Source organism: Nannospalax galili, unplaced genomic scaffold (genome assembly GCF_000622305.1).
Source record: "Nannospalax galili isolate Female #2095 unplaced genomic scaffold, S.galili_v1.0 scaffold579, whole genome shotgun sequence".
In the NCBI taxonomy this organism is placed as follows: domain Eukaryota; kingdom Metazoa; phylum Chordata; class Mammalia; order Rodentia; family Spalacidae; genus Nannospalax; species Nannospalax galili.
Genome location: NW_008344599.1, coordinates 1,840,349 through 1,866,853, shown reverse-complemented (window position 1 = coordinate 1,866,853; position 26,505 = coordinate 1,840,349). Strand labels below are relative to the sequence as shown.

The following is a 26,505-nucleotide window of genomic DNA, read 5'->3' as shown; positions in this document are numbered from 1 at the left end:
CCTGTGCAGGGCTTATACTGTGTGGTGGGTGCCCATGCTGTGTGAGGGTGCATAGACCCCTAGCTGGCTTCTCTCTTTCCCCCCACCATCCCATGCCTGAGCACAACCAATAAGGCTTCCAACTGGATGTTGACACAGCAACCCCAAAACATCCAGCCTGGAAAATAATATGAAAGACTCACCAACTTCCATCCTCCATCCTTAGTGTCCACAGAAAGAAGCTGCAGAATCAGCGCTGTGCACCCTGGGATGGCCTCTCTGCTGGGGTTCACCGCCCTGCCCCCTGCCTGCCCGCCTTGCTTCTTTCACCTCCCACCTTCTTGCCTGTCTTCATCAACTCTTCTCTAAATCTGCTTTCCTTCGTACCTCTCAGTACCTGTTAGAGGTGTTCCTGGTCTCTCTATAGCACTCCCTCTCCTCTGTTGAGCAGAACAGAGTAAAGTCTCCAATCTCCCGGGAAACATAGGTCAGGAGCAGTGGAGTACCCCAAGGCCAGCCTGCCACTCAAGGTTTCTCCCGGAGCTTTCATCTGATACTAGAACTCCTTCCTGTTTCCCCTTCTCTCTCTTCCTTCCTCTCCGTTGCTCTCTCTTTCTCGGTTACCGTCGTTCTCCCGTACCCACCTCTTTTCCCTCCGTTGTCCCCTTTCCCTTTTTTCTCCTGATTCACCAGTCCTCTCTCTCTGATCCTGTCGGGAGACTTTAAGTCCATATCCCGTTTTAGTTTCGGAATCAGAAAATCTGACCTCTCTTGGTCCCACCGTTCTGCCTCCTTATCCTCCCCCCTCCCCCACTACCTGTCCTCCCCCTGACTGGAGCTGCTGGGACCACTGACAAAGTTCTCTCTGAACTGCTACCCCAGGAACAGCAGCAGCTCCAGTCTGCTCAGCAGCTGATGATCTCACTGAATTTTGCGCTTGTGATTGGCTACACTAGGGCTCTGGCGGGAGATCTTGAAAAGATGCTTGGCTGGTTTCTTTGTCCCGCTGCTCTCTCTTTCTGTGGTTGAGGTAGTATGATCCTGACACTGCTGTAGCTCACAAAAGACTATAAAAGTGACCTAGTGCCAAGAGAGGTGGTGACTACCGCTTGTTTGAAAAGGAAAGAGATTTTTATCGCACCGGAGGAAAGTGCAGAGCCAGTGAGATAAAGGGAGCGAGCATAGTATGAAAACAGGAGAATCTGAGGCCCCAGAAAAGGAGGCACTCTGGGAAATTATGCATCTTCCAACCCTAACTCTTATCTTTCTTCAATGAGGATGGTCTTATTAGACTTGGAGCAAAGAGCACTGGAGTTGAAATCAAGCATTTCATTTCTAATCTCTGCATTCAATTTGTATGACCTTAGGCAAGTCATTTCATTTTGCTTCCATTTGGCAAGATAGTCATGATAATACACACACTTTTCAATAACTTTACTAAAAGGAGTAAATGTGAAAATATTTCCTAATGTTTAAACATGTAGTTTTATGAGTAGAAAAGATAGTATAACAATAAATTCCTGAATACGTAATTGAAATAATTTTTGTTCAGTATTTCATTTTTCTACAGTGAGTCCCACAAACTCACTCTCAGCCTTTCTGGGGCTTCATTGGCCCGTCTGTGAGACGGGAAGACTGGACTGGATGATCTCCAAGATCTTTTTGCTCTGACATTATGTGATTTACAGATAAAACAGCATTCTACCTTAATTTGTCCCATCAGGGGTGAAATCATTTCCTTTTTCAGAACTCCAGTTAATGTCTCACTCTCTCTTAGGTGTCCTGTTGAAAGTACTTTCCATGGGGGACTAGCCCCTCCCACACCCCCACAATGAAAGTGTAGAGCCAAATGGTAGCAATATACACAGGGCTCATCCTTGATGGAGACTCTCTCCCCAGGCTACTGGCAGGAGCAGGATTTGGAGCTGGGAACTCTGGCTCCACTGGACGAGGCCCTCAGCTCCACAGTCTGGAGCAGCCCTGACATGCTGGCCAGTCAAGGTGAGAAACCAGGCCCTTCATCTCGATGTCCTTCAGATCCCCCACTCATCCTCACATCATCCCCCACTCATGGTCCCTCCACTCCATGTTCTCCCTCCACTCATTACTACACAGCTTTCTCCTCCCCATTTGACATTTAGCTCTTAGTTCTGTGCCACCACATTACCGTGCACCCACTCCTGCCCTCACTCTGGTACAGAGACCTCTGTAACCTTACACCTCTTTCCAAAAATAAGATGCCTCCAAAGGAATGGATTGCCCAGGACAAGAGGTCCCAGAGGAGCACTGTCGAGGAAGAGTTCTTCAGTTGGAGCCAAGGAGGGATTGCCAGTGGGAAACTGGTACACGACTATCACAGGCGAAGGGCCTCTGAAACCTTTCATTGAGAAATTTTGAGAAAAGATCACTTCCAAATTCCATGTTCTTTGAGGAACATTCCAGTGAAAACAGCACTTTGTTGAGAACAGAACAGGGCTCCAGTGCTGAGGACAGTTAGGGGGATGATCTTGGGTGCTGCTTCACCTCTATTGCTTTGCTGCCCACATCTACAAAATGAAAGAATTGGTTTCCATGGGCCTTAGCGAGGGTCTCCCTCAGTTCCAATTTTTACAATTCTAGGAAGTACAACTAACCACCAGGCTTCATAGTCCAATTTAGAAATGACCAACCCAAAAGGTGTGTCTTGCTTGGCATCATTTCCAGGACACCTCCCCTCCTCAGGGCCTTCCCTCCTCAGGGCCTTCCCTCTGCTAGGAGCACTCCCAGTACATTCCTCGAACATGTAGCTGGTGACTAAGAAAGTCTGGAATAAGCAGACAGGGTAGGAGTAAGGTCTGACAAAGGGAGCATCAGATTGTTTTGATAGTGCTCAGTAGAGGCATGTAGAAATGTGTTTCCTGATTTCCTATTGAGCCATGAATAATGCCGGTTAAGGAATTCAGTGCTTTAGAACAGACTGTGGATGTTTCAGAATCAGAGCAGGAAGGTGTTTATTTTTGATTAGTTCTGTGGAGGTCACTGCTGTTGGGTCATGGAAAGCCAGTCTGAAGATGAGGGAATCAATATCAGGAATCAGAGTCATGCTGCGGGGAGCTTGGCACATTACTGAACGGGGGGCAGGGAACAGATGTCAGTATTGGAGAGATTCACAGCCAGGCCTAAGGAAAGTGCACTTGCATTCAACTGGTTTATCCAGAAGACACCTTATAAGTCCTTTCTTTTCTCCTTCCTCCCTTCCTTCCTTCTTTATTTTCTTTTTCTTTTTCTTTTTTTTTTTTTACGTTTTTATTTTTTGAGATAGGGTGCATATAGTTCAGGCTGGCCTCAAACTCACTATTAAGCCAAGGGTATCCTAGAACTTCTGATCCACCTGCCTCTACTTCAGGTGGAGCACAGATGTAAACTCATTACACGTGTGTTCTACCACGCCTAGTTCATGTGGTGCTAGGGATCCAATCCAAGGCTTCAGGCGTGCTAGACAAGTATTCTAGCGACTAAGCTACATTCTCAGCTGCCCCTCCCCCCATTTTGGTTTGTTGTTTTCATTTCACTGGGGAGAGAGGGATTAGATGATGTGATTTCAAAAGTACATTAAAGGGAAATTTTCAGTCTTTCACTCTTTAAAATGATACCAGAGTGATTGGGTTTGTATTCTCAGAGGTGGGAATGCCTAATAATAAAGGAAACAAGTAGGTGGTGCACACCTATAATCCCAGCACTTGGAAAGCTGAGGCAGGAGCACTGTGACAAATTCAAGGCCGCCTTGGGCTACACAGCAAGTACCAGGCTAGCCAGTCAGTACTATAGAGTGAAACCTTGTCTCAACAACAATAGCTAGTAATAATAATAATAACCTAGTAAGGGATTTTATTTTATGATTAGGTTAAAGTTATTGTTAGGGTAACTTAAAAGTATACCAAAATACTTCTGTTTTTAATATTTTATATTTTGTTTTGCTGTTTTTGTGTAAATGAATATATAAACCACGGGTCAGGTTAGCTTTTTCCCCATTTCAGTTTTGGGATTATTAGTGACAATCGTTTTTCCTATTTTGCTCTTATACTAGGTGATGACAGGAAGGCAAAACATAGGATGACAAATACGTATGTGTGTTCTCAAAGATGACTGACAGAACCATATCCAAAAAGACACATGTGGAATAGCATGTGCAGCTCTGGGTGCCTGTATTCCTTTCAGTGCCTGCTCATTCAGCAGATACTCAACAAGTGATGTTTTCTCTGTATTTAAAGCAAGAGAAGATAAGGTCTGTCTCCCCTCCACTACCACCGCCATCTCTGTTCTTTCACTCATGAAGGCTTGAGAATACACAGAGAGCAGTCTTGGATAGCCTGAGTTAGCTGAAGTGGACTGTGGCCCAGCAATGGGTAGACTTCCTTCCTCAGGGTCCTCAGGAAACTAACTCTACTCTACCTCTGCAGATAGCCAGCCCTGGACATCTGATGAAACAGTGGTGGCTGGTGGCACCGTGGTGCTCAAATGTCAAGTGAAAGACCATGAGGACTCGTCTCTGCAGTGGTCTAATCCTGCCCAGCAAACTCTCTACTTTGGGGAGAAGAGAGGTAGTATCCCATGAGTTACCTCTCTCCTTGGGAACCATGGGCTAGGGAAAGGTACTGCAGAGCCTGAGAGGAATTGTCCCTGTAGCAAAGACTTAGAAACACAGAGATGTGGTATTTTAAAAAGCAAGAAGCCATGGGCTCCTCAACTGTCTGCAAAGAAACTTCAGTTGTACAAGTTTTACCTGGTCATGTGTAATCTTATAGGGCCCGGGAGTAGCTTCACCCTGAAGAAGCCCTTATAAGCAGCTGGTACCAAGTTCTCCCAGGCTTCTAAGCAAGCACATAAGATATGGCCTATAGTATTTCTCTCTTGTTATTGTTTCCAGTGGCTCAGAAATTCACTGAATGAATTAATGACTGTTCAAATCATTAGGAATATTTTTGTCCCCCACACAGTCCCCATACGCATCCCTTCCCCTCAAAGATCCTAACCTGGGTTTGGAAGGTAGACAGGAAAGATTCTGGTAGAAACCTGGCTTCCAATTCTCCTGATTTCCCCAGCCCTTCGAGATAATCGGATTCAACTGGTTAGCTCCACTCCCCACGAGCTCAGTATCAGCATCAGCAATGTGGCCCTGGCAGACGAGGGCGAGTACACCTGCTCCATCTTCACTATGCCTGTGCGAACTGCCAAGTCCCTCGTCACTGTGCTCGGTGAGCCTCTCAAACCCCTGTGTCTCCACAGCATGCTGCTTTGCAAACAAACCTCCCTAGGTTGGTCCCCAAAGCTTCCTGGAACCAGGCAGGTCTCCAACCCTACTGGGAAAGTTCTGCACATGTTTCCCTAAAGATAAAAGAGAACTGAGTTCTGATCATTTCCACTCTACTTACTGTTTTATCTGGGATAAACCTCTTTCTTTAAGCATAAACTTCCTAATTTATAGCAAAGAATGATCATTTCATTCAGCTCCAGAAATCACACAGGGAAACATGAGACCTGTATGCAATGTCTAATAATAATTTCCAGGTTATGTTCCCCATATTTTTGCATGCAGCCACCTTCATCCTGTATTCCAGTTTCCTTCTTTGCTCTCCTGAGCCTTGTGCTATTTGCATGGCCAACTACTTGTGCTCTAGGATATCTATTCATGTATCATGCCTTACATATGGTATAACCCCTCACAACACACACACACACACACACACACACTACCACACTTTCTCTTCTTGGTATTCCCTTCTGGTCCCCAAGGAGTAAACTAAAGAGAAAGATGGATCTCTATGCATCTACCCATCTTTCTAAAGCAAAGTAGATCCCAGATGTCCTGGTCCTTATAGAGGACATCTTCACAGGGAGAGCTTGAAGTATGACCTCATGGTGCCTCTCCTTCCTATCCTGGCCACCCCCTATCCATGGCAGGAATCCCACAGAAGCCCATTATCACTGGTTATAAGTCATCATTACGGGAAAAGGACACAGCCACTCTAAACTGTCAGTCTTCTGGGAGCAAACCTGCAGCCCAGCTCACCTGGAGGAAGGGTGATCAAGAATTACATGGTGAGTAGCTCCTGCCTTGAGGTTCCAGGAAGGGGTGGTACTGGGAAGAGAGGCAGTGGAGTATGTCTGTATATGGGCATGGAAGATGGTATAGAGGGAGACTGTGAGTGGCAGATACTTTGTGGACATGTGGGCTTGCTTATATTAAAATATTTCAAATTTTTCTTACTTATCTAATATAACTCACCATATGTGAGGCCCAGATAGTAACTGGATCTTAGGACTCATTCGGTGTGTGTGTGTGTGTGTGTGTGTGTGTGTGTGCACGCACACACGCACGTGTGCACGTGTGCATCTGTTTCTGCATTCCAGGAGAACAAACCCGAATACAGGAAGATCCCAACGGGAAAACCTTCACTGTGAGCAGCTCAGTGTCATTCCAGGTTACCCGGGAAGATGATGGAGCAAACATCGTGTGCTCTGTGAACCACGAATCTCTAAAGGGAGCTGACAGATCCACCTCTCAGCGCATTGAAGTTTTATGTATGTCATGGGCTTTGGGGTGCAAAGGACCAGGTATGAGGTGGGGAGTGAGGAAAAGAAAAGCACAGGTGACTGCACACAGATAAGTAAAAAGGCAAAAAATGAGGGTAGAGATGGCAAGCCCTGTAGTCATAAACACTGCAGGCTTAGAGAGCTGTGATCTCTTTTTCAGTGACTTGACTGCTTGAGCTGCCAGGAGAGCAGCCATAGACAATGTGCAAACAAATGAGCTCGGCCATGTTCCAATAAAACTTTATTTACAAAAGCACGCAGCTGGCAGGATTTGGCCCAAGGGGTAGGTTTACCAACTTCTGGGCTACACTGGTAAAATGAAGCTAGACTGCAAATTACAGTCATAACTGTGGCAAATCCAGAGTCCTGGGATGTAGTTTCTAGCCTGCACTTTCACCACTTACTGTGTGATGTGAAGACAGCCTCTGCACTGAGTTTGGCTGTTTCTGAAATGAGAGCAGAACATGGCCATCATTAAGGCCTCTTCTCAATCCAACTTTCTGTGATGTCAGGACCTGTGAGTACAAGGAAAATACAATTCTCTCTGTCATCAAATCATCCTCGCAGGTCTTCTTCTTCTCCGTCACTCTTCTATTTGTTCACTGCTTCTTCTCGGGATTCGGACCTGAAGTGGCTATTGTCACTGTCACTGCTCCAACCTTTCTCCAGGCATCTCCGTCCTTTCTGTGGGGTCTGTCTTTAGTACAGATATGGAATGTCTGAGGAATCTGGAGCACTTGCAAATCTCTCATCTGAGGAAATCTTGAAATTTTCAAAAGGTACTTTCTGGTGAGGCAGAGCCAAAGAGAAAAGCATAATTGAATTGCAGAAGCAGAAGACAGAGAAGTATGAAACAATGCACCTTCTTGTCCTAATTTACCAAAAGGTTAGACAATTTCCAAAAACAGGTAGAGCTTTTAATAATAATCAGACCCTGGCTGATTATCTTCCTAACTTCAATGTCATTTGGTCCATGGCTGGCCCCTTTATTCAAACTTTGATACCCGTTATTTTTGAACAGTACCACGGTCCATTTGGCTGACAAGTTACAGGCAGATGACAGTCCTTCTAGCCAATGCCCACACTTTGCTTGTAACACCTTGACTAACTCATTTATTTTCTCTGTGACTCTGGTTTATTTCACTGAATTATCATAAAGATACATGAAGGAACCCTGCAAATCTCAGAGTGCTGTAAGGCATTTCTCTAGTTACTAGTTCTGAGTATGAAGCCCTGAGCTTTGGGCAATTCCTCTGAGCCCTGAGCTCTTAGGCTTGAGCCCTAGCCAGGACTGAAGGAGACCCTATTCCATTGAAACCCCAAAGAATCCTCTCTCAGATACCAGACCATCTGAATATTACTCTTCAGGGTCCCTTTTGGACCAACTGTGACCAGCAGCCAGTCAACAAATGCTACATTCCAGGTGCTGTGCTAGAAGTCTGTATTGGCTATGGAGCCCTGGAAAACCCATTCTCTCACCTGGCCTGACTCTCTTCATACTGTATGATTTGACTGAAGCATGTTCATTAGCTGGTTGTTAAGGTTGGCTCTGTCCTTAGGGAAAGTGCAGCCTCTATCTGCAGTCTCAAACCAGCATCTGCTTGTATTGTTCTAAGCCACCATCTGGACCCAGCCTCCTAAGCAGCCCTTTGGCGTCAAGGACAGATGTCATTATTCCTTCACAGAGCCCATATATTGTCTCAGGCCCTTCTTTTGCAGCCAAAATATGACCCCCACCTCTTGCTGTTTCAATGCTCTCATTTCGTGTTTGGACTGATGGTTCAAAGGGATGTTTTGTGTTCGAGCACTGCTTTCAGTACTGAGCTCCCTTGCAGAGTAGACAGAACTAAGAGGTTGTGAACTCAGTGTCAAGTTCACTTTCTTTGTTCATTTAAAAATATGTATTAGGTCCTGTCTATGTGCCAGACAGTTTGCTAGGCATGAATAAACCATGGATTTTCCTCAGCTCTGCTGAGACATCCTGTAGGCCCACCCAGGACAGACTTGTTGGAATCCCATCACTCAGGTTTCAAGGTAACAGGTTGTTCACACATTCAATACCAGATGTAGTCTATGTTCTCCAGAGCTAGGAGGAGAAAGGCCTTTGTTCACAGTCTCTTGAGCCCCTGAGACTTCTCAGGGTAGAATCTGTAGTTTGTTAGTAGGTTATTCCAAGATTTTGGAGCTCTCCTAAGGAAAGTGGGGAGTTTTGTGCTGACATCATTTCCTTCTCTGCAGACACACCCACAGCATTGATTAGGCCAGATCCTGCACTTCCCCGTGAAGGCCAGAAGCTGTCGCTACACTGTGAGGGCCGTGGCAATCCAGTGTAAGAAGAGCCACCTGCTGGCCTCTGATAACTATCCCCCCTCCGTCCCCCATTATCTCAGATTATCATCCTCATTGCACTGTGTCCCTTCTCCTGGGTACCAGCTGAGCCCTACCTCCCACTCCCTAACTGTCCAACACTGCCTTGCCTTTGTTTCTACTGCAAAGTAGCAGAGGTGCTAACTAACTAAGCTCCTTCAGTTCCCCATCAGGAACAAAGTTCCAGTAAGATATGAATCAGGACATCCATCTCTAGCTTCTCCAAAATGAACCCAAGATTGATACCTCCACACCCCACCCACCCCGAGTCTCTGCCCAGTGCAGCGTCTCTGGCCCATATAGCATCTTGAGCTTCATCATGCAATCTCTGACTTCCCTGCTCTGCATTATTTTTAGTTCCTCTAGACCCCTGGTCTAGGCCACCATGAACACATCTAATCTTTCTACTTTGACAGCCCCCAGCAGTACCTATGGGTGAAGGAAGGCAGTGAGCCACCGCTGAAGATGACCCAGGAGAGCGCCCTCATCTTCCCTTTCCTCAACAAGAGTGACAGTGGCACCTACGGCTGCACAGCCATCAGCAACATGGGCAGCTACACAGCGTACTTCACCCTCAATGTCAACGGTGAGCCTCCCCAGGCCCTCTCCTCCAGCACCTCCCTTCCCTGGCCATCTCTTACTCTCCCCATGGCAACCCCCATCCTGACTAGAAGTGGAGTGAATGGAAAATACCTCCCACTGCAGAGCAGTGCACTTGGGCCCTGGGCCCACTCTGGAATGTGCACTAATGGTAAATCAATGGGAGGGTGAGCTTTCACTGCCGTTGTCTATGCCAGTGACTCTGCTGGAACCAGCTTCTATCACCTGATAGGGGGAATAACAACTTGGATTCAGAGGCCCCTGAGTCTCTGGAGGTCACGTGTACATGTATGCCCCTTGCTGAAGAGCTGTTCTCAGGGTTCCTTCTCCTAAACTAGACATGAGATGCATGTGCTGCTATCAGTTTCTTTCCTAAGGACCCTGTTATACATTATACTCGGTCCAAACAGAAAAGAAACAAACACACGCACTCATACAAAGTGACAACCAAACCCAGTTTTAATAGAAGTGAAAAGCTTGGATAGAGGTGGTTTTAAGGATACTAAGAATTTTCTTTTACTTTTCTTGAAGACCCCAATGGCATTGAGGTCCTGTCAAAAAGTCTTCAAACCTTCCCTCAGAAAAAAGGAAGTGTTGAACTACTCAGTAAAGCAGGACGTGAGGTACACAGCCCCAAGTTCAGGGGATCAGAATGTCTACATGAGTGATTGCCTCCAGGAGCCAACCTCAGCATGTGGGAGCTCCTCAGCACAACAGGCCTATTGTAAGATTCCAGGAGCAAGGACAAAGCACTGAGGTCAGGACTCTGCCCCCAGATCTCTCAAACCATTCCTGAGGGTGATTGGCAGTGAGAGAAAGTTCATGTGCCCTACAGTTGGTATCATGTTGATCCTTCTGCCCTGGGCTGAAAAGCCAAGCAGGAGTAGGCTGAGTGTGTCTGCTGTCTGTGCTGACGCCTGGTGGTTGAAGGAGTTACTGCATGCTCTTCAGGAATAACCTAAGTGAAAATTTGGCCAGGGTTAAAATGAAAGGTACTTTTACCTAAAGACAGAGCCTGGTTATCAACAATTCCGGAGGTCATTTTGACAGTGGAAGACTGTTTTTCCAAGGAACTTTTGCTTCATAGATTTGAAATAATTATCCAGGAGTAATTTCCAAAGTGGCCCATGTCTCCTGTGTTCCCTGGGAGTAAGACACTGATAAGTTCACTCAGCTTCCTCACAGTTGTGCCATCACATCTGCCCCATTGTGGAACTCTTGGTCCATCCTCTTCTCCCTCCCAAGTAGAGCATAAAGAAACCAAAGCACAAATGTTTTCTTTTCAAATAAGGCATAGAGAGACAAGGAACTAAAAAACTGGCCCAGTCAAGCTTGAGGAAACATAAGGTGGAGAAGACAAAAATGTAAAAGAGTCAAAGAGGCAGCAAGAGTCAAGCTCAGGCAAAGTAAAAACTGTAGCTCTCCCAGGGGTGGGACAGTTGCAGTAATGGCTAATATAAACGTAAAGGCATCAGAATCATCCTGGCCCTGTGCACCTGTCCTCAGATACATGGGTCTCTGACCATGGCTTGAGCTTTCCTTAATACTCCTGGTCTAGCCTGTGCCATGGGATTGGTCCATGACTGCTCTAGAGGATAAATTCTCCATATCTAATGGCAGCTTCACCATGGGAGAGACCAACAAACCTTTGGATGGAATCAAAATAAAAATGAAATTCCAGGCCTCCATACTGGGACAGGCCAGAAGACTTGTGTTTTACTGGATCACCCATCTTCCTTGCCAAGAAGAAAATACTGAAGAAAAAGATCATATATGTTCAAGAGGGTGTAGGCTGGGTAACTAAAGGAAGAAAAAATAAAACACCTGGAAACAAGGATCTCAAAAGCTGTGTGATCGGCTCTAGAAGTTGTATGGGCCAAAGACACAGAACTCCTGCCGAGGCTGGGCTGAGGGATGTTGGGGTGGGGACTGAGACCTTGTTCATTCTGGAGAAGGTGGTACTATAACTTTACTCCATATGGAAACTTAAGAGTCCTATACAGAGTGGCACTTCTAGTATTTTTTGCACAGTGATATGTAGCTGCTAAATTCTTGGGTCTATCAGCTTTTCACTATTTCTTCCCTATCTGATCATGTAGCAATGGCCAAACAGCCAAAGAAGCCCCTTAAAGGAGCTAGTTCACAATACCAAGAAGACATGGTGGTGTGAAGGCATAGGAGATAGGCAAGAAACACCAAAACACTGATAGGAGTAGGGAGGGAGAGAGGAGCAAAGAAGAGGGGGAGAAAAGAAGGGAAGGTTTTGAGACTGATAACATGCATCAAAATAATGATCTCTGATCAAGGTCAACCTTTGATGCTAAGAAATCAACCTGGAGGTTGAGTGTGAGCTGTTTATTTATTGCCTCATGAATGTATCCATTTGCTTTAACAATTACTAAGCTCCAGGCACAGCGAGACACATCTGAGCACAAACCAAGACATGCCCCTTGCATTGCATACTGTTACTTTGTTCTCCTGTTATTAATGCCTGTCCTCTTCTGGGTGAGACTACCCAGGCTCAAATAAGTATGTGAGATGTCTTCTTCAATTATGATTGTTTCCAAATCTTCCCTGCAGACCCCAGTCCAGTGCCCTCATCCTCCAGTACCTACCACGCCATCATTGGAGGGATTGTGGCTTTCATCGTCTTCCTGTTGCTCATCCTGCTCATCTTCCTTGGCCACTATTTGATCCGGCACAAAGGTCAGAGGCATCAGGAGGACTTGGGTGGATGCAAAGATCAGTCAGGGACAGGCAGTAAGGAGGCCACAGGAAGGGCCCTGCAGACTCATTCAGCCCCTTGTGTGTTTGAGAAGGGAAAGAGGCAGCCAGCCCCTGCGATGCCAACCCTGTGATGACAGCACCAGCAGCCCTGCAGTAAAGCCTGATCGCTTGGGGATCATCCAAGTACAGTCAGACCTACCCACTCAGTCAGCTGCTCTTGCTGCTCTGCCTTGAAGACTCTGCAGAGAGACCCACAGCTTCCAGACCAGCCTCTACCCCCTTTCTTGTCCTGTCTTTTGGCCCATCTAGTTTGCCTCTTTTCCCTTCTTTGATCTCCTTACTCTCCTCCCCACCCCTTTCTTTCCTTTCCTCTGTACTTTGTTTCACTTTACCTTTGTCCTACTCTGTTATTACTTATAACCAGCAGCCTAGCTGCCTAGGCTGGCCATACCTGAGCCATAGCTCAACTGCATTGCGTGGGCGCGCACACACACACACACACACACACACACACACACACACACACACACACACACAGGTGCCTCTGTCTTTCCTGCATTATAGATTAGACTTTAGTTAAGGGTAGGATTCATTATTCATGGGGGTGTGGTCAGGTGAGGGATGTTGGCAACAAAATGCAAATTAGAGAAGATGGGCTTCAGGCAGGAGAAAGATTAGATGAGCAATGTGTGAGTGGGTTGGCAGGAAAGTGGGCAGGGTGGACTTCAGAGGCTTAGAAGCTCCTGAAAGAAGAGCCTCTATCTCTGTACAGGAACCTACCTGACACACGAAGCAAAGGGCTCCGATGATGCCCCAGATGCGGACACGGCCATCATCAACGCAGAAGGCGGGCAGTCAGGCGGGGATGACAAGAAGGAATATTTCATCTAGGGGCACCTGCCCACCTCCTACGCCCCCCAGGGGCCCCGTGGGGACTGCTGGGCTGTCACCAACCCGGACTTGTACAGAGCGACCCCAGGGCCGCCCCTCCCGCTTGCTCCCCAGCCCACCCAGCCCCCTGTACAGAATGTCTGCTTTGGGTGCGGTTTTGTACTCGGTTTGGAATGGGGGGGAGGGCGGGGGGAGGGGAGGGTCACCCTCAGCCCTTTCCGTGGCTTCTCTGCGTTTGGGTTATTATTATTTTTGTAACAATCCCAAATCAAATCCGTCTCCAAGGCTGGAGAGGCAGGAGCCGTGGGGTGAGGAGAGCAAAGAACCTGGAGTGTGAGAAAGAAGGTGGAGGGTTGAGTGAGGAGCAGGGCGGGCTTGCAGGTGAGGGCTTGGCCCAGCCTTCCCTTCATCTTCTACCGCAGAGCAGTTTTCCAGAAGTCTCCAGGAACCCCAGAATGGGATCAGGGGCTAGTGGCTTTGCTAGGCACACATGTCCAGCTACAGACAGGAAAATGGGTGTCACACTGACACCCCTCTTTTCATTGCGTAATAAGGAGGTGAACAGAGAGTCCTCAAGGGGATGTGACCTGAAGATGGCATGCAGCCACAGAGCAACCAAGGGCTTCCTCCCGGGGTGGACACATGTCCTCCTAGAAAGACTAGATTGAGAGAGAGAGAGGATGCCCCCCACACACAATGAAGGAAGGGAGGCTCTTTTCATAGAAACTGCCCTGAGGGGACAGCAGGACTCAGCTGCCAATCATAGCTCCAGCAGCTGTGGGAAGAAAGGTGCCACTCCTGGGCCTGACTGGTGTTTGCTTCCCCTGCCGCCGAGGGGCCCCTCACTCTTACCCAAGACCCTGGACTGTTGCACGGCAACCGCTCCTCTCATGGCATTGCTCGGCAACTACCCCTCCACCCTGTGTCACCCTGTGCCCTCTCCTGTTCCCTATGCCAGCCCTCAGTCCCTCCCCCTCAGCAGCCAGGCAGACATGACAACAAAATTACTAAAAGGAGCTTCACTGCACTGAGCTGTTTCCTGCCCAAACTAAGGGAATAATGTGAACTCTGTGCATGTGTTTGTGTGTGTGTGTGTGCGTGTGTGTGTTTGTGAGTGTGTACGCATGCATGGATGTACGTATACATGTGTGGTTGTGTGAACAAGAAGCAAAGGGATTGAGGAGAAGGACCAAGGACCAGGGATCCTGGGTGGATGGTCAGGGCATGGGACACATGAGGAGGGGTTTGGGAATGGAGGGTGCCTAGTCAAGGTTTGTACCTCACCTGGGATGTTGTTCCACCCTGGTCTTTTCCAAACCACCTTCAATGCCCACCTCGGAGAAAGAAGTTCCATGATGTGGTTTACCCAGCAGTGCATTTTATCCCTCCCTGAAACACCATGCATCCACACCCTTCCCTGAACTTCCCATCTCCAAGCCATGGAGTCAGGGCCACAGCCTTTGCTATGCACCCCTCAAGCCTCTCCCTGGCACTGACCCTGGATCCCCATCATCTGTACCCAGTGAGTAGAGGACTGGGTCCCATTCCTGCTTTTGGTTTACTGTCTTCCTTTTTATGGCCAAGCTAGTTGCTGTGCAGATGAGATTGCTCACCCTCACTATCCTGGCTGGCCTGTCCCTCAGACCTGGGATGCTCTCGGCATCACTCTCCCCCTCCTCCACACAGACATGTCCTCCCTGCTCTGACAACAGGTGTGCAAAATGGGACAGCTGCATTCCAGCAGGCCTGCCCACTCCTTCAGTTCAGGTAATACCTTTGTGAATCTTCCAGCACCTGGTTAGGGTCCCGGGCACTACAGGCAGCCCCTCACCGAAGCCAGGGCCTCCTCCTCTTACAGCAGCAAGGGAGCCTTGGGCCCCAGGCCTATTGGGCTCCTCATCTCCCAGCACCCGCTTTTGGGAAAATGACTTTTCCTCTTTGAGCTGAACCACTCTGTCCATATTACACAGAAGCCATATTTGTACGAGGGGGGCGGGGGGAGAGGGGCCGTTGTGCTGTGTGTGTCTGTCTATGGGTGGGGGTGGGGGATGGGAGCAGGGAGGGGATCGTGTATCTTTATAATCTTTCTAACTCTCCTGTGCTAATCTCAGAGGGACCATCCTCAATATATCTGGATTATCCATGTGGTCCGGCTGCTTCCTTTCTGCTGCTGTCACTGCTGGCTGGGCTGCGTGTAAAAAGGGCTGTTCCGTGTCCTTGGCACCTGGTACTTAAGGGGTACTGTGTTTTTGCCATGTCGTTTCTCCTAAGAGCATCTGTGTGTGGAAGTGAGGGAGAGAGAGCGTCTGAGTCCTGTGGTTCCCAGAGAGCATTTGAATTGGAAGCCAGTCAACTGACTGCCACCCTCTGCCCAGCTGGAGGTGAAGACTGCCACCACCACCATCTAGGAAGGAGAGTATCACCACACCTTCCCAACCTCACTTTCCCTAGCCTCCCTGGTGCTAAGCCTGAAAAGTGAGCTGGTATCCTGGGAGAGAGATGTGGGATGGAAGGATTTCTACTTAGTACCCATCTTTTCCCACCTTTGTCTGCGGGGTTATTTTTCCTCAGGGAGCACTATCTGAATGAATGTGAAGTTTCTGAAGAGACCTGTGCTTAAAACATCCCATGCTTTCTTGCACAAGTGAAAGTGTCCCATGTTCTAATCTCTATCTCATTGTTCTGACTTACATGCTCTGATTCATCCCTTCCTACATCCAGACTCTATCACCTCAACTGAGGAAATAGTATGTAGAGATGGATGGTGGGACAAAATTGGAGAGACCCTGGAAAGCAGGTGGGGGAGAGGCCACCAAGGAGACGAGGCTTTAGATTGTGGGCATCTACCTGCTGGACAAATACCCAGTGTTTCTGCTGGCCAGAGGAATAGCAATTCCCCTTCCTCCCATAAAGAAACTTTACTTATTGCCAAGATGGCAGGCCAACAAAGTCGGCCTGGAACCTGTATATCCTTCAATAGAATACAAATAGTGATTACCCAGCAGGCAACCATCTCACTTTAAAATATACTGTTCCATGTCCTCTGAGAGTCTATTTTAGTGTGTCAGACCATGTGTTCTGCTTGATGTGAGAGATACATTCGTTGAGCTCATAGGTAGTGAGGCAAATGCCCAAATGCTCCCTGAAGGAGAGTCATTATACAGGCTTGACAGGCCTCCAATCCTCCCTCCCGCTCACCCTGAAGCACCCATACCTCAAGATGATAGTGCACACACCCAGGCACCGCCTGGCACCTAGCACTAGGTGTGGGCACACTGATACCCAACCCAGGCAGGCAAATAAATAGGTGTATTTTCTTACTCATTCTGATGCACACTAAATGCCCCCACTTAAATGCATATCCCTCAATCTGGAGAGAGCCAACAGCAAATACCATTATCCTGCCTTGCCCCAAACATAACTTTGAACTCTTTCCTTGGATCTCATTCAAGAGGATGGAGAGCAGTGAGAGTCATCAGCTGCCTGTTCACTCCTACTTCCCAGCACCTCCCTTACTCTGCCTCACAAGTCACCCCTGGCCCCTCATCCTTCCTTGTATTTGAAGAGTCCTCACTTGCTGGAAAGCACCTTGATTTCTTCTTTGCCAACTCTGGGAAAATTCCCCCTTTGTGGTCCTCGCCTTGTTCTTTTCCTGAGACCACCCTGACCAAACTCAACTTCAAAACAGGAAGCTCCAGGCCAGTGCCCTATATTGGCCTGAGGTTTAAAGTAGGCAGTAGGCGTGGGGTAGAGCTTCCTGAGCATACCCCCCACCCACCCACTGGCTCTGCCCAGAACCTGAGGGCCTTCATTAGCTCTGGGCACTTATCTTGGAACCACAGCTGCTAACAGTGTCCCGGCCCTTTACTCTGCCTGCTCTGAGCCTGCAGTGCCATGGGGAACTGTCTGCACCGGGTGAGTGTGGGGACCATGCTCCATGAGCCTTGCCTCTTTGCCCCATTGCCTCCTCTATGTACTCCTCGTCTCCATGCTCTTCGCTTTTCTCTTTACCTCTTATTCTTTGTTCTAACTTTCAAAAATCTTTCCCATTCCCTCCTTGCCTCAGTCTCCTGCTTCTGCCCTGCTCTTTCTCCTCTCTTCACCTTTCAACCCATTCCATGAAGACTTCTCCTCACCTTCCTTTTGAACTTCTGCCCCTTCAGCTCTGCACACATCCCTGGCCTGGCTTCTCTGTGACTCTGGCCATTCAGGTTCCTCAGCTTCCCGGCTCTGTCCTTTCCAGCATGCGACTGCAGCCACCTCCTACAGGCATAGCGCTTGCTCTCCAACTCAAGCTCTCCCTCTGTGCTGCTCTCCCTCTGACTGCCCTGGGTCTGTCCCAGCCTCGCCATTGAGGTACTGGATGCCCTGACTGGCCCTTCTGGATGTGCCCTCCAGGTGGAATCTTCCTTTTCACTAGACAAGAACAGAAGTCAGGGTTTTTTTGAGAACTACATCTGGGATTTTTCCTATGAAGATAACACTTCGTATGAATTTTCTGAGGACTACAATGTGGACGCAGCTGCCCCCTGCCATTCCTGTAACCTGCTCAATGACTCTTCGTTACCCTTCTTCATCGTCACTAGCGTCCTGGGTGTGCTGGCAAGTGGCGCCGTCCTCTTCGCACTTCTCAGACCTGTCTTCCACTGGCAGATCTGCCCTAGCTGGCCCATCCTGGCACAGCTGGCAGTGGGGAGTGCCCTCTTCAGCATCGTGGTGCCCATCCTGGCACCAGGGATAAACAGCGCCCATAGCTCTGCTCTGTGCTACCTGGGCTCCTGGGTCTGGTACAGCTCAGCCTTTGCCCAGGCTCTGCTGATAGGGTGTCATGCCTGCCTGAATCCTAAATTGAATATAGGCCAGGTCCCAGGCCTCACCTTGGGGCTCACTGTGGGACTTTGGGGAGCAGCTGCACTGTTAGGGTTGCCAATCACCCTGGCCAGTGATGTTTACCAGGGCTTCTGCACCCATGTATCCAGCAGGGGCCTGGGAGCTCTGAAGTCCACACATGCTGTAATCTGTTTTATCATTTTCACCTTGTTACCACTGGGGTTTTTGGCAGCTAAGGGGATGAAGAAGGCATTGAGCAAAGGGCCAGGCCCCTGGTTCAATGTCCTGTGGATCTGGTTCATTTTCTGGTGGCCCCATGGAGTGGTTCTGGGATTTGATACCTTGGTGAGGTCCAAAGTCTTACTTCTGCCAACATGTCTGGCCCAGCAGATTCTAGACATGATGCTGCAACTGGCAGAAGCCCTGGCCATATTGCACTGTGTGGTTACACCCCTGCTTCTGGCCCTGTTCTTCTACCAGGCTACCCGTACTTCCTTGTCCTCCCTCTCTCTCCCTGCAAGACAGTCTTCTCATCTGGACACCTTTGCAGGCAAATCCTAGCTCTCTACCCACCTGTCAACCCGAATTAAAGTCGCACTGCTTTTATGAAGTGGTTGATTTCTTTGTCTGGAGTTAAAGAGAAGTGGGAGGATAATGGAGAGAAGAAAACATTGCATGCTAGACTTTGCTGCTTCTATAGCTAGCCTGGGAGACAGTGAATGATGGATAAGCATCCTGAGGGCATACAGATGTTCTACTGCCTTCTTGTGGGGGAAGCCAAGAGAAGCCAGAGAATGAGGGGAAAAGAAGATAAACTTCCCAAACTAGAAGACAAGGCACACAAGACAAATAGGAAAGAAACTATTGTAGGGAGCAAATGTGATAGGAATAAAAACTGAAGGGCTTAAAACAGGGAATAAAGGTAGCCAATAAAGCCTAAAGCAGAAGTGCTTTCTCCTGTCTGAACTTCCCAGCCCCTCTGGATCTTTCTCCTCTCTGGCTTTGTTTAGAGGTCAGAGTGGTGGTGGATGGGTAAAAGTCCTGCTCAGGAGCATTTCTTAGTCTGGGGTATATACCAAGTTAACGGAAAATGGAGCTTCTTGGGAGTTGTCTGTTGCAAGCTTATTCTTCAACATGACCTTAATTCCTCTGTGTGTGTGTGTGTGCGTGCATGCGTGCGTGCGTGCGTGCGTGCGTGCGTGTGTGTGTGTGTGTACATCTGTCTCTCAATCTGTTAGGACCTGTATCTATGTTGCAATAGAAGCTGGCACGCAGTGAAATGTGTCTGTGCATGTGCTTGCATCTCAGACACTATCTGCACCACATATACCTGTGTGTGTTCATGAACCTCTCCCAGAACCCCTCTCCCAACTTAATTCTGTGCCCACGCCTACTCAGGGTATGAAAGCAGGGCTCCTTAACCCATAAGTTAATTTATTTTGGTGTTCATGTCCAGCCTTTTCTGTGTGGGTTCATAGAGGGAAGAAAGATAAAGAAGTTACAAATGGTGAAGCATCTGAAAAAGGAAACGCTCTGATCAGATTCATCTTCTGATTGGAAACCCCCATATTTCCCTTTCAAACCCCAGTTCTTGAAAGTAGACTTTTTCCCACATGAATTTTTTCATCCCTCCCTTGTACCCCAGTATCTAAGCAGTGTGTTCCCCACATGTGCCCCTGATTTTCTGCCTGCTTACTGGTGACTTTAGAGAGTTTTACTCAACAAAGCTTAGGTGAGGATTAGGACAATGGGCACACACAACCCTTACTGTCAACCACAAACTCACCCTTTACTTGGAAAGGCCACTAAAGGCATTTCTCCAAGCAACCCACCTTAAGCCTGCCCAGGGAAACTAGAACAGACACTTTGCATCTGTTTGAATCCAGTTACATTTCTTCCATACTTTCAAAGATGCTCTCTACCTGTTTTCCTCCCTAACATTTTTCTGCATGACTCTCTTGGCTTAAGGATAGACAGGAGAGTGCAGGCGAGGAGTGGAAGATGACTTGAAGCATCCTAGGCTGTGGGGTGCAGAAGGCTCAGGGTATTTTCCTGGGTGGGTGCCTTGACAAAGCCTCTAAATCTCCCTCCTCTAGTCTCTTAGCAACCACCAGGTTTAGCTCCTGATTGGTGCATCATAAATTGAAAGGCGGGATTGTGGGGCCGATTGAGACGCGGGAGACATTCTGAAACAGAAAGGAAGAGAGAGAAAACTGAGGAAAAAGGAAATAATTTAAAGTCTAAATTATGCTTAGGCCCCCAACTACAGTGGTGGTAAATGTGTACTGGTGTTTTCATTTCCTCTTAGTTCCTTCCCAGCCTCCTTTCATACACACACCCTGAGATACCCTACTCCCTACTGTTCTCTCAATCTGTCCAGCTGTTGCCTTCCTCTCTTACCAGGGAGGTAAGGCTGGTTTTCCGTACCTAAATCTTGCAGTGTCCACCGGATACGAAGGAGACTTGTTTGAAGACCACTAGGGTTGTCTCTTCCACCCCTATCCCATGCCTCCAGAAAGAGCCCCTCCTCCCTCAGTCCAGGTGGAGAGACCCCTGATGATACCTGACAGCTATCACCTTCCTCACAAAGGGAAGGCATACACAGAAGCCAGCTCCTGATAAGAGGTCCCAGTGAGTTGGAGACGAATGTGCCTGCAGTTATCTCCTCCTCTTTCCCCCTCCCCCACCCCTGCTGCCTTGCTCCAGTCCCTTAGGGGCTACCCTTTCCCAACCATGATCTGTACTGCAGCTGGATAGTTCCTCCTAAGTCTAACTCTGACCTCAGCCGATTCTCTAAGCTTTCCTCTGGGACCTGCTAGCCCAATCCATTTAACCCAATGTGTACCACCAACCACTCTTCAAATTAGTCAGAATTTGGTGTCTTTTGTGCAACCCTTCAAGAAGGGTTTCTTTAGAAGCCTTAAGAGTTTAATCTAAGAGTTGGCAGGGGTTTTAGCTGTTGTATGAGTTATTGGACCTCATGGCTAAGAAAAAAAAAATCCTATCAGAAAGACAAGAGTGGAGAAGCAAGCTCTCGGAACATGTGAAGCCCTGGGGAGGGTCAATTTGCATTAGAGAGAGACTTATTTTTTTCTTGAGGGAAGTTTGAACATCACATTGATGTTCATAATTCATTTATTTTAGGCTGAGCCCTGCCCTCCCAGGGTTTAGGAAACAAATGCCTGGTCCTCACCCCCTTTCATATACCATCATGTTCTGCCCATAGCCTCCATCCAAATCTACCACCACCTTCCTTCTGGGACCTCTCTCTGAGGAATTATGACCGAGACCTTCACTGGGATTTCAAATCCAATTCATCGCCAACTCTAATTGCCAGGGATTTGCATAAAAACTATCCTATGCTATTTAATTATTCTGACAACAGCAGCCCGCCGTCTGGGCACAAGGAGAATCGCAGTTTTAATTAACAATAATGCACCTTGCAGATGAATGTGACTCTTTAGGTTAATTAAGAAGTCCAAGTCTCTCCAAATCATCTCCAGACATCTAGGTGATTTGGGCAAGAGAGGTATGGAGCATGCAGGGGGTAGGGGGTATTTGAAAGTCAGTTAGCAAAGGCCCATGTTAGTTTTCAACTTTCCTATTACTACTTGCTGAAAGAAACAGGGAATCTTTAGGAGAAAATGTCTAAAAATTGGTTTAGGGGAATTTGGGTTTAGCATTTTTGTTGGGATGTATCAGGTATCTTCGTGCCATCCTGAAACTTACAGTATGTTTCACATATTTTTAATAAATGAGAAGGCTAAATTGTTATAATTCTCAGGTATCTCTGATTCATTTTCCATTTGTTTACAAATTTGATTTCTAGCCATTGAATGCTGATTTACCCATTGCTGCCTTACTCCCCACATTTCTGTGTATGGTTTTAGCACGTTTGGGGCACCTAAAGTTGCTTATATCCTAGGAGATCCCACATAATGTCTCAAGTGCCCCCTCCCACATCCTCCCATCAAGGATAATTATTTATACGCTTTTCCTGAATAGTTTTCTGGAAGAAATACATCAAATACGTAGCATGTAGCTCCAAACTGCATCTTTGTCTCTCTAATCTTTCTAGTAGCATGGATCTATGCTCCCGTCTAAACCAAGTAATGTTGTGGGGGATGGGAGGAGCACACCTTTTAGAAAGTCTAGTGAAAATTATGGAGTTTTTCTTTAAGAAAATATGTATCACACCCCCAAACTGGCATTTAGTGCCTCCTACCGCTCTGAGACGTCACTGCAAGTGCTTTGTTCTAAGTCTTAGAAGTTCCATTGTCAGTCTGCTCCCCTCTTGTTCATTAAGTTTTATTCCCAATGACGATTTCTCAGTGAATGGGCAAGTCCCTTCTGTGCTATAAGAGTCTTCACGGTTGACATTTTTTCCCTACCCAGACCTCTGTTTCCCATGCTCTTTGTACAACTGATACCTCCTAATCCTTGGGGGGGGGCGGTCTCAGTACAAATATCAATTCCTCCAAATCGGATCTGGCATCCAATGTGATATAACCTCAGCTCTCTCACACACTCAAGTTTTCTCTACCAAGTCACTAGAGTTCTCTTCTTTTCCCTTCCGTTGTCTTCTTCCCTTCCCTTCCCCCTCTTTCTTTCTTTCTTTCTTTCTTTTCTTTTCTTTCTTTCTTTCTTTCTTCTTTTCAGGTTTATTTCCTTCCCCCTCTTTCTTTCTTTCTTTCTTTCTTTCTTTTCTTTCTTTCTTTCTTTCTTTCTTTCTTTCTTCTTTTCAGGTTTATTTATGTTTGTGTAAATGTATGTATCTATGGGTACCTGTAGAGGACAGAAGAGGGTGACAGATTCCCTGGAACTAGAGTTATAGGTAGTGGTGAGCCACCCAGTGTGGGTGCTAGAAAGCAAGCTCAGGTACTCTGAAAGAGTAGCACATACTCCTAGCCACTGAGTCATCTGTCTCTCTCTGTGTCTCTGTCTCTCTCTCTCTCTGTCTCTCTCTCTTTCTCTCTCTCCCCTTCCTTCCTTCCTTCTTTCCTTCCTTCATTCATTCCTTTCTTTCAAGACAGGGTCTCACTCTGTAGTCCAGGCTGGACTCAAACTCACTAAGTAACCCAGGCTGGTCTTGAAGTCATGGATATACCCCTGCATCAGTCTCCCAAGCCCCTAGTCACATGGTATTCTCACCCAGTCTTCTACTTCACAGTCAATCACAGAACCCCTGGTCAGTGCCTCTCTCACTGCTTGTGCTGAAATGTTTTTCCTAAGCCAATCCAGGGAAGGCCATGTCAGGATTACAGGCATGAGCCATCATGCCCAGCTGGTGCTGTTTGCATTGCAGCGAATAGTCCACATTGAAATTGTCTTGGTTATTCACTTGTTGGCTTACCATTTTATTGCCCATCCATCCCTTCCTTTCACTACTAGACAATGAGGTCCAAGAGTGCAAGACCCGGCTGGTACATTTGCCAGGGCTCAGAAAACATTTAACAAACACATAAATGAATTAGTTAATTTCATATCAACAAAGCATAATTTCCAAGCCTGGAGGATTCACCATCTAGTAGGAAGAAGAACAAACAAACTAATAATTAGAGCAGAAAACTATACAAAAAAAAAAAAAAGACTTTACTTTCTTTAAGTCCTCCAAGGTATCTCTCTCAAGTTATTTAATAATCTCAGGGCCTATGAACCCCTTTTCTGTGTCTGTGTGTGACTAACAGAACTATGGGACTTCACTCCAATTCCTGAGCCATATTGGATGAGCAATAATTTGTTCCTTTGGGCTATTACTAGGCTTGGGACAGCAGGGTGAAGGAGGAAAGGACAATCATATTTCATCTGTACTTGAGGAAATGTGAGTCATGAGGCACTTCCAAAGTTCTCAGAGATGAAGTCTTCCATTGGCTTCGAATCAAATTCATAATCCAACTACCTTCTCAGGTTTATTTTTTTCATAAATTATTTATTATTTTCTTTTATTATTTTATGTGTAGGAGTGTATTGCTTGTATGTATATAAGTATAGCCGTGTCATGCAATGCCTGCGGAGGTCAAAAGAAGGTGCAAGATCCCCTGAAACTAGAGTTACAGACAGTTGTTAGCTGCCATGTGGGTGTTGGGAATCAAACACAAATCTTCTGCAAGAGCAGTCAGTGTTCTTAACTGCTGAGCCATCTCTCCAGCCCCTACTTTCTGAGATTTCATCACACTCCAGGAAAAGGCTGACACTTCCTTGAGCCTAAAGGTCATTTCAATCTACCTAATACCCTTTTCCTATGCTGTAGTTTTAATTTAGCACCCTTTGTCAGTCCTACTCGTCCTCTACTTTTGGGCTCCTTTTCTGTCCCTCAGCCTTTGTCATCTTTCATATACACCTGCCCCAGGATGGGAGGTGGGTGCATAATTTATCTTTCTGTTGTTGTGAGTACATAGTCAAGTTAACCTTTTTCAAGTATATAATGGTACATAATTCATTTCATTTATAGAATTTATTGTATGATATCTGGCCTGGTGTCATGATACACTTGAGAGGCAGAGGCACATGGGTCTCTATGAGTTTGAGGTCAGCCTGGTCTACATAATGAGTTCCAGGCCAGCCAGAGCTACAAAGTGAGACCCTATATCATATATACATATATAATGTATATACACACATATATATGCACATATATGCATATGCCTGTATATAATTTATTGCATACTAATTTCAAGCTGCTATGAGAGGTACTGGGAGATATAGAAACACATACTACACAATTAAATTATAGATATTATCATCATCTCATTAGACCAATCTGGTCCCTTTCCTTCCTTTCTTCCTTCCTTCCTCCTCCTTTCTTCATCATGGTCACTCACAGAGTCCCTCTTTGGTGCCTCTCTTGCCTACATGTACAGAAATTATTTTCCTGAGTTGATCCAGAGAAGAGCATTTTCTATAACATGCTCTCCCATGGTGGCTGTGGTAGATTCTGGAGCCAAAACTCTGAAAACCAATTACCTAAATGAGAAGGAATGGGTGTGGAGCTTGGCAAAGAAAACTCCGTGCAAATGAGTTGGCTCACTCCATCTGTGACCCGGGAAAGAGGTGAAGAATTGGACTGATTCTGGTTTGGGCCCAGAAGCTTTAAAACACAACCATGCTTCTCTTCCTCCTAGTCACCCTTTTCAAGCTTCAGCAGGGGATGGAAGAGGGGCTTCTTCCTTCATGAATTGGTTGATTAATAGTAGGAGATCCACATAAAGCTTTGGGGAATGTGAGAGGGGCAAGAGGAGGGAAGGACACTGGACCAGCAAAACTTGAAGAAACTAAGAATAATTCAACAGAGATTAATGCAAAAGTTGCATTTAAAAAATCAATTGTACAAAATAGAATGGAAGAGACCTGGCTCAACACAAGTTCTTACATTAAAAAAAAAAAAAAAAAAAAAAGCCAAAGAGGTTTCACTTGGCTACAAGCTAAGGATGATTCAATAGTGTGTAGGGCAGCCAAAGTGCTAATGCAGTCTCAAACTGCATTAAGAGATGCAGCATGCAGGACAAGAGAGGGCACAATGCCACTCCTGGCTTCACAGGACGTGCTCAGAATGGAGGGCTCAGCTCCGGGTGCCATGTGTTGAAAGGGATACTAACAAATTAAAACTCTTGAAAGGTGGTGGCCAGAATGGTGACAACCTAGAGCCCATGCTTTGGCTGTAAGGATGGGCAGTGAAATGGGGTAGGGGAAAGTGGGAGGGGGTGGCTACACTGGAAAAGTGGAGAAAATATTTATCTGTGTTGAAATAACTCGATAGTTGGGTTGTGAATAAAGGAAACATTAGATATGTGTATGATGTCAGAGCTGTGAAGAATGGATGAGCAGAAGTAACAGGGAGGCTGATGAGGGCTGAATGTTAGGAAAAGCATTCCACAGTAGAATTTGTGTCACAGAGAAAGACTGCCACAGTTATTAATGGAAGGAGAGAGAGAGAGAGAGAGAGAGAGAGAGAGAGAGAGAGAAAGGCTTCTCCCAACTCACATGTATATATGAGCATACTATGTGCTCTACAGTTTTGTGTTCTGCTTTTCCATTCATTGTTGAACATACCAGATGGCCTGTGGTGTTTAGAGGCCAAAATGAAAGGCAGACATTCAATGCATACGTGCACAAAGAAATTACAAATGGTACAATTCGGAGGAGCTGGTATGAACGTGATAGAAGAAAATAAGAGGGCAGAAATAATTTCCGTTATAGTTTTCAGGCCCAGAAAGAACTAAAGCAGAGGTTGGGCAATAATACATTTTCAGAAAATAGTACAAAGTACCCCGTGCCTTGCGATGGAGCTGAGAATGGTCCAGTAGCTATCACATCTCCCAAATAGTGGATCAGATCACCTGGAGAGAGATTTTCTACCTCAGGGTCCTTGACTCAGCACAAGGTATTCTGATTCAGAATAAATATTTGACACCAGAGCTCTCTCAATCCCTCTGATCATGTGTTAAATGAAATAGATGATTGAAAATGCATTTTTTTTTAAAAAAAAAATTCCAGTTCCTAGTCATCACATTGATTTTACTCTCTGCTTGGACTCTGAGG

At 46.7% G+C, this 26,505-nt stretch overlaps 2 protein-coding genes across 4 annotated transcripts in view; both read left to right on the top strand.

The window, feature by feature from the left end:
• The window catches only part of Cadm3 (cell adhesion molecule 3), a 30,400-nt gene extending 16,236 nt beyond the window's left edge, over positions 1–14,164 (top strand). Inside the window, exons 2-10 of one of the 3 annotated variants that reach the window (XM_008840844.2) lie at positions 1,879–1,980; positions 4,419–4,559; positions 5,061–5,213; positions 5,920–6,057; positions 6,370–6,540; positions 8,791–8,881; positions 9,336–9,505; positions 12,100–12,225; positions 13,019–14,164. In XM_008840844.2, the coding sequence (XP_008839066.1) occupies positions 1,879–1,980; positions 4,419–4,559; positions 5,061–5,213; positions 5,920–6,057; positions 6,370–6,540; positions 8,791–8,881; positions 9,336–9,505; positions 12,100–12,225; positions 13,019–13,137 (1,211 nt within the window). In that variant the 3' untranslated portion in view covers positions 13,138–14,164. The remainder of the gene's footprint in view (positions 1–1,878; positions 1,981–4,418; positions 4,560–5,060; positions 5,214–5,919; positions 6,058–6,369; positions 6,541–8,790; positions 8,882–9,335; positions 9,506–12,099; positions 12,226–13,018) is intronic. The other 2 variants (XM_029567220.1, XM_008840845.3) reach the window with 2 other exon arrangements.
• Positions 14,165–14,346: 182 nt separating this feature from the next.
• On the top strand, positions 14,347–18,577 carry Ackr1 (atypical chemokine receptor 1 (Duffy blood group)). The gene is made up of 2 exons (XM_008840843.3): positions 14,347–17,052; positions 17,536–18,577. The coding sequence occupies exons 1-2, from the start codon at positions 17,032–17,034 to the stop codon at positions 18,526–18,528; spliced, it is 1,014 nt and encodes a 337-aa protein (XP_008839065.1). The 5' UTR covers positions 14,347–17,031; the 3' UTR covers positions 18,529–18,577.
• The last annotated feature ends 7,928 nt before the right edge of the window (positions 18,578–26,505 follow it).